This window comes from Sorghum bicolor, chromosome 4 (genome assembly GCF_000003195.3).
Source record: "Sorghum bicolor cultivar BTx623 chromosome 4, Sorghum_bicolor_NCBIv3, whole genome shotgun sequence".
Classification (NCBI taxonomy): domain Eukaryota; kingdom Viridiplantae; phylum Streptophyta; class Magnoliopsida; order Poales; family Poaceae; genus Sorghum; species Sorghum bicolor.
The window spans coordinates 64,423,709-64,439,900 of NC_012873.2; the positions used below are offsets into that span (position 1 = coordinate 64,423,709).

General features: G+C 45.0%; 3 protein-coding genes across 3 annotated transcripts; 2 read left to right on the plus strand and 1 right to left on the minus strand.

The window, feature by feature from the left end:
- Window positions 1,847-5,403, plus strand: LOC110434674 (protein CURVATURE THYLAKOID 1D, chloroplastic-like). Its single transcript, XM_021459249.1, has 5 exons — window positions 1,847-2,357; window positions 2,439-2,671; window positions 4,673-4,777; window positions 4,865-4,936; window positions 5,086-5,403. The coding sequence occupies exons 1-5, from the start codon at window positions 1,862-1,864 to the stop codon at window positions 5,140-5,142; spliced, it is 963 nt and encodes a 320-aa protein (XP_021314924.1). The 5' UTR covers window positions 1,847-1,861; the 3' UTR covers window positions 5,143-5,403.
- Window positions 5,654-8,079, minus strand: LOC8078903 (chaperone protein DnaJ). The gene is made up of 5 exons (XM_002454540.2): window positions 7,791-8,079; window positions 7,518-7,595; window positions 7,235-7,310; window positions 6,196-6,269; window positions 5,654-6,111 (listed from the first exon to the last, which is right to left on the minus strand). Exons 1-5 carry the CDS (start codon window positions 7,881-7,883, stop codon window positions 6,040-6,042), a joined length of 393 nt encoding a protein of 130 aa, XP_002454585.1. The 5' UTR covers window positions 7,884-8,079; the 3' UTR covers window positions 5,654-6,039.
- LOC110434854 (putative nuclease HARBI1) lies at window positions 12,157-13,015 on the plus strand. Its single transcript, XM_021459613.1, has 2 exons — window positions 12,157-12,487; window positions 12,570-13,015. The coding sequence occupies exons 1-2, from the start codon at window positions 12,157-12,159 to the stop codon at window positions 13,013-13,015; spliced, it is 777 nt and encodes a 258-aa protein (XP_021315288.1).

The following is a 16,192-nucleotide window of genomic DNA, read 5'->3' on the forward strand; positions in this document are numbered from 1 at the left end:
AAATGTTCTACTTGGATTCTTCATATGTCAATCTATCTCTATGACTTTTGTCAACTTTTTTAGAATGTTAGAGATATTTTATGTTGTTTAAACATCTTGTCAAGTATTTACCTTTTTCTTAACTATAAAAAAAACAAAACCGTCTTTGAAACCACTTTAACCAGTACATGGAGGTAACTTGAGTGATTTTAGGAGTTTAGAGGTAAGATGTCCATTTTAGGGTCTGTTTGGAACGGAGGAATAAAAAATGTAGGAATAGGAGAAAATACAGGATTAGGAAAGGAATGTGGTGGTAAAACAGAGGAATTGAAAAACACAGGAATTTTACAGTAATGAGTGTTTGGAATGCAGGAATAAGGTAGCATAAGAATATCATTTTATTTGGACTAATGATGTGCCTGTCTTGCTAAACTTGGTAGCTTGAGATTAGCTTTGGTAGGTCATTAACTCAACAATGGAGGTCTCAAGCGTAGATCGTAGATCAAAGTTCTGGAGTTGGTGCATGGCAAGAACACAAGTGACGTGAATAGATAAAAAATGTTTCCTCGGCTCTTGTGTCCTGTTCCTTTTGTCACTGATGCATGGCAATAGTGTTCGAGCTTAGATAGATGCGTATCATTGTCGCAGGAAAATTTCCAATGGCCTAGACTGGGGGCCTGTTTGGAACGTAGGAATAAAAAATACAGGAATAGAAGAAAATATAGGAATAGAAAAGGAATGAGATGAGAAAACAGAGGAATGAAGAAATACAGAAATTTTATAGAAATGTGTGTTTGGAATGCAGGAAGAGAAGAGTGTAGGAAATTGAAGGGAAGCACTAATATCACATGTTTTAGAATAAATAAAATTACTATATCTCTTAGCTGAGGGTAGACGAATAATAAATAATAATGTAAATCACCCTCAAAAAATAAAAAATAATGTAATACTTAATGAATGATTAATTTTCAACATGTTTATGATTTTTTGAAATTTATTTACACATGAATGTTCTGCAAAAGTTTATATGACTATTGGTGCTCACTTTCCATGTCATGTATTTGTGTATTTATAGCACTTCGATGAAGTAGAATCACTGCACATAAACATTGTTTATTCCCAGGAGTGAGTTCGTAAGCGACACAGCCACACAGAAAAGATTTCCCTCAGCTCAGAGCTCATTTTCTATTTCCTCCAAAAGTACAGGTTTGTTTACCTTTCCTCAGGAATGAATAGAGCTAAATCCTTTGTTCCAAACGGTGGTACAGTGAAAAATACTATAGGAATCAGGTTCCTCCATTTTTCCTACGTTATTCCCATGATCCAAACACACCCTGGATGTTTTGATTCCTTCAAAATGCATGGGTGAAGGAAACTTTCCATAGGAAAGGATATACTCAATCCTGTGTTCCAAACGCATGAACAGTGCATAAAATAGAGGAATCTTGATTCCTGTACTTTTCCTTTACAAATCCTACAATCCAAACAGGCCTTAAAGTTTAATGTATCTGTATCCTCCACTCTCGTATCTGTATTTCACTGTGCCGATGTATGTTTTCCTTACCTATTAATACAGATATGAGTTATAAAAAAACGATCAGACTACCCAATAGTTTAAAGAGGGGAAATGTATAGTGGTGCACGATCTTTTATGGCCGAAAACGCTAGAATACGAGTAAAGGAAAGCAAATTCATGGCGTCCAATGAACACACGGCCAAAGATTTCATTCTATCGTATTATCTTTTTCTATCTATATATGGAATTATGGATGCCACATTGAACAAGCACCGACGAAAGATAAGAATAAAGAAGCGGTGATTCGTTCCTCTTTCCCTCTTTCCCTTTGGAGGAAACCACAAAAATGCAAAACCACAACCGGACATGCCGGGCCCCGGAACAGGAGAGAAGCGAAAGCGAAAGCACCACCTGTCGTCCAACCACCCAAAAGCATGCGAAGAAGAATCGGCTCGGCCCCAGAAAGCACAGGCCCAAGCGGCCGGGAGCCGTCGGATGTCACGCAAACTGCCGAGCGGTCGTCGGTCGAGCAGGACACAGGACTGCAGGAGAGTTGGTGCCTTGGTGGTGCACACGTCATGCAGTACAGCGCCAGGGCCAGGGAGCCACCAGCCCAGCATCACTCTGGCCTCATCCTCCATTCCTCCTCGCGGCTCACAGAAACCTCAAAACCCAACCAGGCCGGCGTCCACAGAAAGAGGAGAGCAGAGAGAGTGGGAGATCATGGAGCTCTGCGTCTCTACCACCACCGCCTCCGTCCGCGCCACCACCGCCGCGCCCATATCCTTCGCCCCGCCCCGCCGTGGCGGCGCGTCTGCTTCCACCGCCCTTCCGGTCCACCACCGCCGCATCCCAACTCGAGGTACGCCCTGGCCCCATCCCTCTCGCTCTGTATCCGACACGCTGTCTTTTGTCTTGCTTGCTCTGATGTGTTTCGCTTCAGGCTGGCGTTGCGCCGCCAGTGCGGCCGTGCCTGACCCGGTGCCCTCCGAAGAGCCCGCCTCCGCCTCCTACACCGTCGTCGTCACGGACAAGCCCGACACTCCTGCCGACGACAAGGTCGAGGAAGTTAGCGCCGCGCCTAGTGGCTCCGCGGAGGCGCCTGTAGCAGAGCTGGTGTCGTCGGAGGCGTCCCCGTCCCCGGATGGCGGCGGTCTGGATGAGATACTAAGCAAGGTATCGCCGTGCTGCTGACACGTTACCTGCTTTGGCGCTTTGCTGTTCATGGTCCCAGGCTCCCAGCAAAGCTTTGTTTGCCTTTCGATTCCGCTGCGTGCCACCTTTGAATGCTACAGTGATTAACTCTTAGTCTTATGTGGAATTAAACCAAACTGAAATGTTTTTTAATCTTATTAGATGAGTCCTGCAGAAAGACAATGGGCTCAATTTGACAATGTAACTACAGCTGAGCAAAATAGCAACTGTTGTCCTTGGTTCCTTGCTGTAATAATAGTAGAGTGCATTAACCTTTCCAGACTTTGCTGTAAGGCAGTCTATACAAAATAAAGAGAATCACCTAGGAAAATATAACATCCGCAAATGCTCTTTTGATTGCGCCAATTAGTCACATTATTGTCTTTTTTAGGGAGAATCACATTATTGCCTACTTCGTGATCATGGTCGTAATGGGGAATTTTGAGGCCTGGTGCGGAACAAAAGATTAGGCCCCATTACAAGTTGAGGAAAAATAGATATTATTTAGCATTATGTCTTGCCAAAAAACAAATATTTGAACTTTTGCAATATTGACTAGCATGATACGTTAGTTTTTACTTAAACTGTGCTATCCTTCTGCAATGACATGAGAGTTAATTTCTCAGGGGGGGGGTGGGGGGGGAATCTCTCAAATGCTGCGGCAATTGTTGACTGAAAGATTAAAGTGAGAGTGAGAGATATGCCTTCTTGCGACTCTATGGTAGGTATTAATTGGAGGTAGGGATAATGCATAAGCCATAGGAGTTGATTGGCCGTGGGATGAAAAAAGACTTTTTTTTATTGCTAATTTATTTGCTATCCATCTAATTTGTTGATTAGTACTAATACAAAGTATAGTAGTTAAATTAAAACAAATAGGAGCCCAAGGATTTTGGAGGCCCTGAGTAAATGCACATGCTCGCCGTACAGGCCTGTTCGTGATGTATATATAGTACATCTAACTATAATTTATTGTTTTGGGAACTGCTCCAACACTCCTCTTTCTACAAATTGCACGGATCCTAAAGCAGCACATTTAACTAGTTAATTTTTTTCTTAATTATTAACTTTCTCTTGCATCCCGCATGGGCCTATCCCATCGATACCCAGCCCAGACCCAAAGACATATCGCTCGCTTTGTTTTGTTTTCTCGTTCATGGAGACAGATGCAGATAACGGCGTCATCGTGGCTCAAACCAAGAAGTTTTGTTGTGCGCTTGCGGTTGCGCCGTCGATGGGAGGCCAAAAAACCAGCGGTGCTCGTTTGTCCGCCCCTGGCTTCTGGCACATGGTGGAGCAAGATCCGAACAAAGGGGATCAATGGAGCTTGGACTGAATTTGGCTCGAACGACACCATTCATCCCCTGCGCATGTAGTGAGGACATCCTTGGAGAGGACCTTCGCTGGCTGTGAGGAAACAATCGAGAAACCGTGACGGAACAAAACGGACTGAGAGATGAGAGGTGAGTTTGGGCTGGACATGGGCTGGGCTCCAACGGACTAGTCCCATGCATGACCCAAGTGGAAAACAATTAGGAAAATATATAATTAGTTAGATGAGTTGCTTTAAGATTTGTGTAATTTTGAAAAGTGGAGTACCGGAGCAATTCCCTATTGTTTTATATCACAATCTTACCTGTAGAGCTTGTGAATCAATAAGCTGAGTGATTAAGCTCTAGCTTAACCCTTAACATTTGCAGAACTCTAGAACTCCAAAGGCACAACTTGTTATGAAATTACGAATATCTTAGGTTTGTTGCTCCAGATTATGCCAGACTTATCATGCTATAGCATATTTTATTTTGGTAATGCATTGATTATTTTTAAAATAGAAAAGATACTACATCTATTGTCTTAAGGTCATGATTTTATAGCAGCTTTCATATGCGAAGATAATTTATTTTCCAGATACAAACTTTGTCTTGGATGATTTATTCGTTGTCATGTTGTTGCTTACTTATATACCGCGCCTATATTTTCCAGTTGAACATTGAAGTGACTCCGACTTTAATCCTCACTGGATCTGCTGCCTTTGTTGCTTTATGGATCCTATCTTCTGTTGTTGCTGCAATTGATTCAGTCCCCCTGGTACAGAAGCTATAGTATGCCTTCATGAAATCTGCACTTAGTTTTAGTACCAAATGTTCACTAACCTGCTTGGCTGACTCGTAACAGCTCCCAAAATTGCTGGAATTAGTAGGAACTGGTTACTCAATTTGGTTCATCGCACGATATCTCCTTTTCAAGGTACATCTTTTTTTGATGGAACTTTTCAAGGTACATCTGAATCCTCAAATCTGAATCACCCTATAAAACTGCCCCGATTGTACATGTTTATTTTGTGTTCTCGGTGACCTGAAGATCGGTTTCCTTTTTCAAATTTTCTATATATGCAGGAAAGCAGAGATGACCTGTTTGCAAAGTTCGAAGATCTCATACAGAGGATTGTTTGATCTGTCGTCGATCTTTTGCCACGTGTTTAGGCTTTACAGCCAGCTTATTATTAGGTTTTCTCCCTTTATATTTTCAAATATTACTGAAGGGGTAAAGAAGGTCGTGTAAATTTTCTCCTCATGGGGTCTGTTATCAGACTTCTCAAGTTTGGCTAGTGTGCTTCTTCAGGTCACTATGGATGTTTTTTTACTCAATCCTATGTGTATACTGTCAAGTAAAGCTTTAAAAAAAGATGAATACGATCAGTATGTTCTCACTCCTATGGAAGTTTTGAAGTTCTATTTGCTACTGTCGAGCCTTCTGTGAGACTGACGGAACTGCAGCTCAACTTAGCTGACTTTCAACGATGCTATTCCTTTCATTTTTGAAATCCTCTTTTATAATGTAGCACACACATCCCTAAAAAAGAGAACATTTGTACATTTTGTCATGTACAGAGTGCAGTATGAAGTATACCCTTTGAATTATACCAGGAAACGTTTAATATGTTAATGAGGTTGTAGATAAATAGTTTCCGGGGAAGGAACATGATACCACTCTGTATTCCATAGACATTCAAATTCACTTAACGTCAACATAAAGCGCCAAGACAGAAACAGACGCTTACATGGCATAGGTTAGGAAAAGTACGTTACATACAAGGAGCAGCCGGAACATATCTGCTTCTTTCATTCAACAACAGCTGATCGACAAATAAAAATCAACTCTGTTGTAGGATGAACTCAAGTTGTCAAATCTTTGGCTTTCAAACGTGGCACTGCTGCACTATATCATTGCCAAATCTTTGGCTTTCAAACGTGGCACTGCTGCACTATATCATTTTCAGATCAATGCTATTTTACAATTAGATTCTCCAAGACTGCAGATGGGTGCAAACTGTGGACCCCTGAGCATGTTCACCATACTGAGTACCTTATGCCAAGACCATTGCAGGTAAGTATTAGCCCCTTGTGCCGGTTCAGGTAGTCCTGAAATTGTTGGAGAAAAAAAAAGGTGTGAGAACCATTATACGACAAGATAACAACAGAAAAGAATAGTTGCTCAATGCTTACCACTACATTCTGATCTTGAACATATAGAATGCCTTTCTTGTCATACTCTTGCCTTTTTGCAGGATTACTCAGAACTGTTAAAGAAATGCTGGGGCTTCAGAAACAATAGCACAAGATCAAGATGTATCGTAATAGACCATGATATGTCTTCCCTTCTAGAATGGAAGTAATGTGCTCAACTGCTCAAGTGCGATGAGCAACTATTAACTATGGATGCGTTTACACCTCATATCTTCCTACAAATCTAATGCACGGTTTCACAGCCTTCTAATAAACTATCCAAGATAATTGCAAGAAGCAAGCAACGAATATTTCCTCCAAAATGAGCACGGAAGCGTTGTCAAGCTAGTGAGCTAGGAGTCAAGGACAGTACACTGTTGTTTTTAACTGGCGGAAGCTGTTGCAAACAATAAATATAATAGGAATCTTTTGTTTAGATTTATGGTAGCCATTGTGTCCTGTCTCTTGTACAAGGGTATATCCTTAGTCCTGGAGCAGTTCAGCAGCAGCATCTACAACAGAGACTTTGCTTGCTTCATAGCCAAAGAAGCACTGACTAGCATTTATGGTTATATTACGATCTGATTTGGTACCTCTCAACTATCTTAAGACTTTCCGATGTTGTGCCATCACTAAAGAACAAGAATCAGAGCATCTATGCCAAAGTCTGAGTGGTGATACCTAAATTGGCTGCTCCTCCTTAACAATTCTCAAGGCTTTATTGAGTCTTAGGAAATATTGCTAGCCTCGCGGGGCTGTGGTAACAACTCCTCTAAAACTCCTAAAAGTACCATAAAACTGAGAATAGTTTAGCATAATCTGTGACAGTGATGGCTGAGGAACCACGGCCATGTATCTCACAGTTATGTGTGGGCACATTAGCGTACACTAACGTCCAGTCTGGTACGGCACTTTGTTACTTCTTAACTCTATAAAATTATACATGAAAACACAAAGGTGAAAAGGTGCTGCTTGAATGCAATACATGAATAGGACTGCAATTTTTTCTCCTGCTTCCTGGCCAACTAATCAAGCTCACCTTGGTATGCCTCGTTAATTTCCTGAAATTTGGAGGTTGAACTTTCTTCGCCCTGCTTCTTATCAGGGTGCCATTTCTACAACAAAAGAAAACAAATAAAAGGATCAATAGTTGTTATAACTGAACTCTATAGGAAGGCAAAGCAATACAAAAGATTTCCATCAGCATAATATAGTATCCTCAATGAAGTGGACCGTGAAGGTTGCATAGCAACACTGAATTACAAAATTAAAGAGTAGTATAGTCATTTTGTTGGCATAGAGATTCTGGATCAGACACTAACCAGTGCAAGGCGGATATAGCTGGACCTGATCGTCTCCTCTGACGCATTGTAGTCTACTTCCAGTATCTTGTAGTAATCCTGCGCACACACAATTGCGCAATTAGCATAAAACACGGTACATAGAACATGGTACCTAACAACCCTAGGCGCGAGGAAATGGAGCTCGATTCTCCATGACATGGTCGCTAAATTCCAGGAGGCCTGGGTGGCACCATGGCAGAATCAGGGGGGACACTGGGTCGGGGTCGGGTCCCCGTGGCGCTCGCGGCTCACCTTGGGCTTGGAAAGGAGGGAGATGAAGTCGAAGTCGACGGGGGTCTCCTCCCGCGGCGCTTCCCCACCGCCGCCTTCCCACTCCCACCACATCCCTCGCCGTAGGGACTGGGTACTCGCTCCGCCACCGCGGGATTGCTCTTCCTTCCGACGCACCGATTCTTTTCTCGGGGGTCCGTTCGGTTCCTTCCCGGAGATGTCAGTGGCGCTGGCGGTGACGCCGTGGCTCGGTGGATTCTGTGGGCTGGACGAGAGAAGTTTCTAGATTTTTTTCCCCTCAACTCTTCGTTTCAGGGACTGGAGCAAAACTTGACACGACCGACGCGGCCTCCTGGCCAGAGACTTCTCTAAGGCCGAGCCCAGCAACAACCAACAATTCCTAGGCCTGGCCTGAATGGGCCGGGCCGAGCCTTCTGTATTTGAAGCCAGGAACTACTTTTCTTAGGCCGAGCCCAGAAACAACTCCTTGGGCTGGCCTGTCTGGGCCTTTTGTATTTGAAGAGTTTTGGGCTTGGTAGGCTGACATAGTACCTCTGAGAACCGGACCATTAGCCAAACCGTCTCGTTACAGCTTCACAAGTAAGCAGAACTTGCTTGGCTAATTTCTTCAATCGCAGTGGAGTCGACAGGGAAAAAAAACATGCATGAACGTGGCTTGTTCGGCATGATAAGTCTACTGCAGTGTGTCAAAACTGGATCGCGCTCGACCCCAGTTTGAAACTTCGAATTAAAGTTGTGTTAGCGCTACGCTCGCCTCGCACCACCATCGTGCACTCAAGTAAAATATTACGTACTAGGACTAGTATAGTACTATAATAACACGGCAAAAAGGGCTCCAAACTAGAAATCAGTTCCTGAACGCCAGCTTTCCCTCGCATGTAAAGTAGCCACGCCCACCCGGGATGATAAGTAATCGCTGCCTGCATTCGGAATTTCGGATCAAAGGCCGCGTCCACGGAAACCTGCCGTGTAATCTGGACGCCAGCTCTGCTTTGCACCCCCCCACTTGCTACTAAACAACAACAGTGCAGGGACGACCCCGGTTCCGTCAGAGGCATCGACAAAGGACCTGTTTAGATTGCAAAAAATTTGGCACAAAGAGCAAATTTTTTGGCCTGCCAACTAAACAGGGGCTAAAAATTTTGTGGCAAAAAAATTTGGCCTACAGGGCCTGCAACTGTGCACTAACATCCATGCCAGCCCACCAATCGCAACCGTATCCGAATCCTACCCTCAACCCCCCCACCCCGCAAACTCTCAGGTTATCTTCACCCTCATCCAACCCCCCGCTTCCCGCAAACCCTAGCGCGCAGCCGCAGCAGCCCTTCTCCCCCCCGCCGCCGCAGCACCGCATCCATCCCCCCCCACGCCGCCGCAAACCATAGCTCATTCCTCCCCCGCCGCCGCAAACCGTATCCCTTCCCCCTCCCCTCCCGCCGCCGCAGCACCGCAGCCCTCCTTCCCCTCCCCGGCCGCCGCAAACCCTAGCCGTTCCTCCTCCGCCGCCGCCGCAAACCCTAAACTGTATCCCTTCTCATGGACGGCGCGCACGGTGATTGTTTCAGCGGCGGCCACTTCTCCGACGAGGCGGTATTCGGAGTCCAGGAGCCTGCCAGCAACGATGCCACCGTCGAGGCGCCCCGTCCGAGCTTCAACGGCGCCGGCAGCAGCAGCGGCATCAACCCAAGGCTGGAGTCGCTGGACATCAACTACGAGTCAGATTTGACTCAGATCGGTCTAGGTCAGGCCGTTCCCCCCCCCCCCGTTCTGCTTCACGTTCACTGAGTTTCAATCCGCCGCGCCGCGTTGAGGACTCCCCCACAGACGGGGTTTTCCTTCAACCCCCATCGTCCTCCCGGATGCATTGGATGCCTGGAGGATCTGGGGGGGCCATATCCTCTCCGGGATGGTATGGGTACTCCGGCGTCCCCTTCGGCCAGGACGGATCTGGTGGCCGCGGATCCGGCGCTCCCTTCATCCCGAGCGGATCTGGTGGCCGCGGATCCACAGGCGGAGGTGCGAACGCTCGCAAGGCCCGTCCCCGCGCTGCAAGGGCCGGCCGTGAAGACAACCCGGACCAGCAGCAGTTCTTCCCCGGCATGGACGGCTTTCGCTACCCGGTGAGTTTACTTACAATGACATTTAGTTTACACACTAGAGTAATTAGTTAGAACTTCTCTGGTATTTAAGTACTTATCTGGTAATTAGTTTACGCACTAGATTGATTACTTTAGGAGTTCTCTGGTATTTAGTTTTAGTTGTTCTCTGGTATTTAAGTAGTTCTCTGGTATTTAGTTGTTTAAGTAGTTTTAGTAGTTTTCTGTATTTAGTTTTCGTTGTTCTCTGGTATTTATAGTAATATAGTTGTTATCTGGTATTTAAGTAGTTCTCTGGTATTTAGTTGTTTAAGTAGTTTTAGTAGTTTTCTGTATTTAGTTTTCGTTGTTCTCTAGTATTTGTAGTAATATAGTTGTTATCTGGTATTTAAGTAGTTCCCTGGTCTAGGTACTAAAACACAAGGGTAGCTGGGATCCAAAGAGACTGCGTGTCTTCATTGACATTTACCACTCCCAAATTAAAAATGGCAACTACAACAACGGCGTCATGAGCAGCGCTGGCTGGAAGGACATCAAGCACAAGTACTTCTTGGCTACTGGTTTAGTGCATGAGAGGGAACAGTTCAACAGTAAAGTGCAAGAACTCAAGGCCGAGTGGAGGTTATGCAATTCGTTGCGCAAGTCTTCTGGCCTGGGAGGTAGTGGCTACAATGTTTATGCTGATGATGACTGGTGGGAGAAAGAGAGCAAGGTACCAGCAAATAGTTTAAGGTTTTCAATACAAGCCTACTCATACAGTCTTACAATAGTTCAATTCTTATTATAGGGCAAGAAGGCTTTGCTGAAAATAAGGGATGGAGGCATGCCTGACTACCTCGGGCAGCTTGATGGCATGTTTGCTGGATGTACAGTTGATGGGTCTACTGCATACAGGCCTGGAACTGGTGCGGCAACCAGTGTCATTGGAGTCGAGGACTCCGATGACGAGGATGCTCAGCATGAGGTACAGGCAGATGGTGCAACCCCTGCAATTCAGGGATTTGCAACCCCTGGTAGTCAGGGATTTGCAACCCCTGCAAGCCAGGGATTTCCAACCCCTAGTAGCCAAGTACACAAAAGGCCTTCTAGCACTAATTCCACAGCCTCCAGCCCTAGCAAGAAAACTAGGAGCTCTAATGCTAGGTCTTGGGATAGCAACCAACGTGAGGCCAATGACATTGAAAGGCAAAAGGTAAACTTGTTTGGTACCATATTGGAGTTGCAGCAAAAGAAGAATCAGCATCAGGCACAGCAGTCCCCTAATCAGCATCAGACAAAGAAACAGATGATCGAGCAGGCATATAACATTGCAGCGGGGATGGGAATTACTGCAGCTACCAGGAGTTCCTTCCTGGCTGTTAGGAAGATCTGCCGAGATGAAGTTGATCTGGCCATCTTCCTTTCTTGCACTGACGATGCTGCTAGGTGGATCATCATTCAAGAAAACCTCCCGGTGGAGAACTAGTTCCCCTGCTTAATTGAAGTGCATGCAGTTAGCCTTAGTTGTAATGCAGTTAGAGTAAGTCCTAATGCAGTTAGTCGTAATCCGTTTAGTCTTTGGTGAACAATTTGAACTCTAATTTAGTGCCCCAAATGTGGGGTTCATCTAGGATTTGTGCTTTGTCATCTGAACTTTATTCATTGCAGTTGTGTGGATTAGTTTATCTATTTTTTGCTTTATACTGTGGACAATCATTGTTCTGTTGCATGGCCATCGAGCTGTGCTAGGGTTTTGGACATCATTTGAAATTGGAAGGGGGGCTGACATACCTATGCTGATGATGACAGGATGGAGAAGACCTACATGTCAGCAGTGATGACGACTCCCAACCAGCTGAACACAGTGAGGATGTATCAATGGGAGATGATTGGGACGAGGCCGTTCAGACCATGATTATGATCGAGTTGATGTCAAGTCATGCATTAAGAACCAGTGGTATGTTAGAGCAAGCCATACATATTGATAAGTACTTGGGTAGGCGCCCTTATAGGACCCCTAAATTGCCTGGAATAGAGTGGGTCATGGATAATCTACATGACCTGATAGGTGTTACACCATGTTTAGGATGAACCCTGAAATGTTTCACAAACTTCATGATGTCCTGACAGAAACTTATGGCCTCAAATCCAGTAGGAAATCAACCTCTTTAGAAGCACTAGGTATCTTCTTATGGATGCTTGGAGACTGTCAAAGTGTTAGGCAAGCTAAGGAAAGATTTGAGAGGTCACTGGGTACTATCTCTAGGCTTTTCAACAAAGTGTTGGTATGTATGGACAGATTAGCTGCCGACATCCTAAAACCTGTTGACCCTACATTTAGTACAATGCATGACAGACTTAGAAGCCCTAGGTTCTATCCCTACTTCAAGGACTGCATAGGCGCAATTGATGGAACCCATATACCATTAACTGTGCCTAGTAATTTATTTGTCCAGTACTTGAACCGCAAGGGTAGAACCACACAGAATGTCTTAGCTGTCTGTGACTTCGACATGAGGTTCAGTTTTGTCCTTGCTGGATGGCCTGGATCTGCTCATGATATGAGAGTCTTCAATGATGCAACATCAACTTTTGGTGATCAGTTCCCCCATCCACCTCCAGGTATATTGTCGTATCGTTACATGTTGTGCCTGTTATCTAAATTGGCATGTTTTTGCTCATAGATATGGTACTGTAACTACAGGGAAATATTACCTTGTTGATTCCGGGTACCCAAACCGGCTTGGTTATCTAGCCCCATACAAGGGAACCAAGTACCATATGCAAGAGTACAGAAACGTCGGCCCTCAAGGTAAAGAAGAAATCTTCAACTATACGCATTCATCTCTTAGGAATGTCGTAGAGAGGGCATTTGGTGTTATGAAAATGAAGTGGCGTATGTTACGTGATGTTCCCCCATACTCCACCGTAAAGCAAAGCATGATAATATGCTCTTGTATGGCACTACACAATTTCATGAGGACTAGTGGAGTGCATGACAGGCACTTTGAGCAGCTCAATAGGGATGCTAACTATGTGCCACCAGAGGCATTTGAGTTCCAGCCGGATCCTGAGGTCGTGGAGGATGAGTGGAATGTGATGAATCAGTTTCGTGATTCAATCGCCACTGCGTTGTGCACTGGTGTTTGAAAGATCTTTTTGGGATGAACAATTTTGATCTTCCTGTGCTTGTATTTTTTGTACTGGGTTGAGGACTGAGTGTGGATGTGCGAATAATCTCTGTATTCGGCATATAATAGTGATAGGGACAGTGGTGAATAATAGGGTTGAGTGTTTGTGAACAAATACAAATTATTATTGTTTATATATATAATTGTGATTAAAGACAAAGCAATTTTGCATGAGTGACACCGATGTGGAAAGTGCTGCATGCGGCATGCAAAGCAACGTTTGCATGTGCATGCAGTCCCAAACACAGCATTTAATGCCCTTATAACTGTGTCTGCAGTCTAGATTTTGTCAGGAAAAAATTTGTTCAACTAAACACCTGATAATTTTTTGTGTGTGTCAGATTTCTCTGCTCAAGTTCTGACAACAAAAAAATCTACCAATTTGGCCAAAATTTTTGCAATCTAAACAGGGCCAAAGGGAGAAGGAGAAGGGAATCCAATCCAGCACACGACACGTCCGTCCGTTCGTCGTTCCGTCTGTCCCCAGCCTGATTCCGTAGTGCTGAAGATATCGCGGCGAAATTGCTTCACATGCACGTGCAGTTTTCACACCGCGCCGTGACCGAGGTCGGTCAAGGGAAAACACTGTGCAGAGTACTCCTACTCAGCGGCAGGTCAGAGGTACAGGCGTTCCACTGTTTCCAGCTTTGCCTTTGGAAGCCGGAGCTCAACGGGGCGCATCCTTTACGTGGGGTGCAGGTCGCGCTCGCAAATGCGTTCCATGTGAGCGTCGAGTACGTGGGTGAGAGACGACACGCATGGCATGCGCCGTGCCAGCACCACCCACCGGATGACCGCGCCGTTTCCCGTCTAATCCGACCAAACTGGCGCCCCTTTCCGCGTCAAAAAAAAAAAAAAAAACTAGCCCGCTCCGTGGCTCACACAAAGACACAAGCGGGGGGTGGGGGTGGGGGGGGGGCGGCAACGATTGCTGAAACTTGGAAGATTCAACCAAAGATGACACCGTGGACAACTCTACACGTCTTTATTTGCCATCGCCGCTTAAAAGAGAGGAAGGCTCATGCAGATAGGGATTGCTAACAGCTTCACAATCATTCTACTGTTAAATTGTGCACGGTCACGAAAAAACTTTCTATCGGTAGTACGGAGAGTAAGGGCATGTTTGGATTGATTAGGATTTAGGAGTTAGGACTAACAACTAGTCATGTTAGCTCTTCGTGGGTTAGTGAACTAGCTAACAACTAGTCTAAAATAAACTAACAATTACTCCATATGTTTAGGAACTAAAATTTAGGGCCTGTTTAGATTTGAAATTTTTTGGCTCAAAGAGAAAATTTTTGTGGAATTGGAGCCTGAGAACTAAACGGGGTAAAAAAATTTTGGGGTCAAAATTTTGGGCTGCAACTGTGCACGCACTCCTATGGAAGCCAACCAATGACAACTTGGGCTGCATGCAGTTGCAGTTATCATTGGTGAGTTTTTATGGGAGTGCGTGCACAATTGCAGCCTAAAATTTTGGCCTCAAAATTTTTTAGCCCCGTTTAGTTCTTAGGCCCCAATTCCACAAAAAATTTTCTCTTTAGGCCAAAAAATTTCAAATCTAAACAGGCCCTTAGTTGATTAGTTGTTAGTTTTATGCATCCAAACAAGATATTATTTAATGATTCAGAGTTTCATAAGTTAACTAGGATTGTACTGATACACTAGTACAGCACATTTTAATTTACCTGTGTTTTTGCTTTCTATAGATAGGTCTAATGTTGATTAAAGTTGACTACTAATGAAAAATGTACCATACGGTAGATTAGGTCAGCCTCAGTAAAAATTTCATTAAAGTTTTATTTACATTTAATGAATTGTCCCATAAACGCTTTTGGTGATATGCCAAGTGAGTTTGAGTCATAAAATTAAATGTGTATGAAATTATAAAATGAAATTTTAGGTGTTTTATGTATAGTTTATTTAATTTTATATGACATAATAACAGATTTTTTAAAACGCTGTATGAAGTTCTTCATCACTACATAATGACTGATTCCGGACGGTGTGATGTGAAATGTGATGGTAAAGCACTTTTGCGCCCCTCCTCCCCTCCCCCTCTCTCTCCATCATCCCGACCCACATGTGTGTTCGCCATTCCAGCACAATGCAGAAAAGCGAGCCGGAATGGAAGCGACGCACTGTCACTGTGTCAGTGGCAGGACCGCTCCCCGCCCGCTGCAATTCCTGCGAAGCACCAGGGTCAAAACCGTCTTTAGACCACGTGATAACACACAGGGTCATGAGTCATGACTCCTTCGACCACGCCGTTTGAAAAAGATACCGACACGCGGGCCCCGTAGCCATGTGACCCCTTCTTCCCCACAGCTCCCCATGCGCCGCCCCAGACACCGAACACCGGAGCCCCACGCGCTGTACCGTCCTCGATGCCCGCCACGCGTACGTAGCCCTGCCGAATCGAACGGAGCAGCGTGCGCTGCGGGAAGAGGAAGAGAAGCGGGGCCCGGGGAGGCGAGCGTTCCCACCGGCCGGTCCACAGTCCACAGTCCACACACCCCCACCCCCACCCACTCCTCCACTCCGCCACTCCACGCAGCCGCGCTTGCGGCACCACCGCCACGAGCCCACGGCGTCCACGCCACCACTAACGTTTCGACCGTTACGGGAGGGCCCCCGTCCCCCCGACGTTGCCGCGCGCCGCGCCCTGACGTCGTCAACGCTGCTCCGCTCGGTCGGTCGGTGGAACGCAGCCGAGTCCAAGCCACTCTCCCGTTGTGGCTTACGGAAAGAAAGGAAACGGACGGCCAAAAGAGGATGGGCCAGCTATCGTTGGGGGCGTTTTTTCGCATAGCCCCCCTCCCTCTTGGTCAAGATAAAAGCTTTTGCTTGATAACAAAAGATAGTAAAAATGCTGGGTGGTAAGGCTTTGTTTAGTTCACTCCAAAACCAAAAAAAATTCAAAATTTTTCATCACATTAAATTTTACAGCACATGCATGAAATATTAAATATAAATAAAAACAAAAACTAATTACATACTTCGTTTGTAAATCGCGAGACGAATCTTTTGATCCTAGTTAGTTTATGATGGTACAATATTTGTCACAGACAAACAAAATTGCTACAGTAATGAAATAAAAAAATTTCACATTTAAGCAAGGCCTCGGCAACGTTAT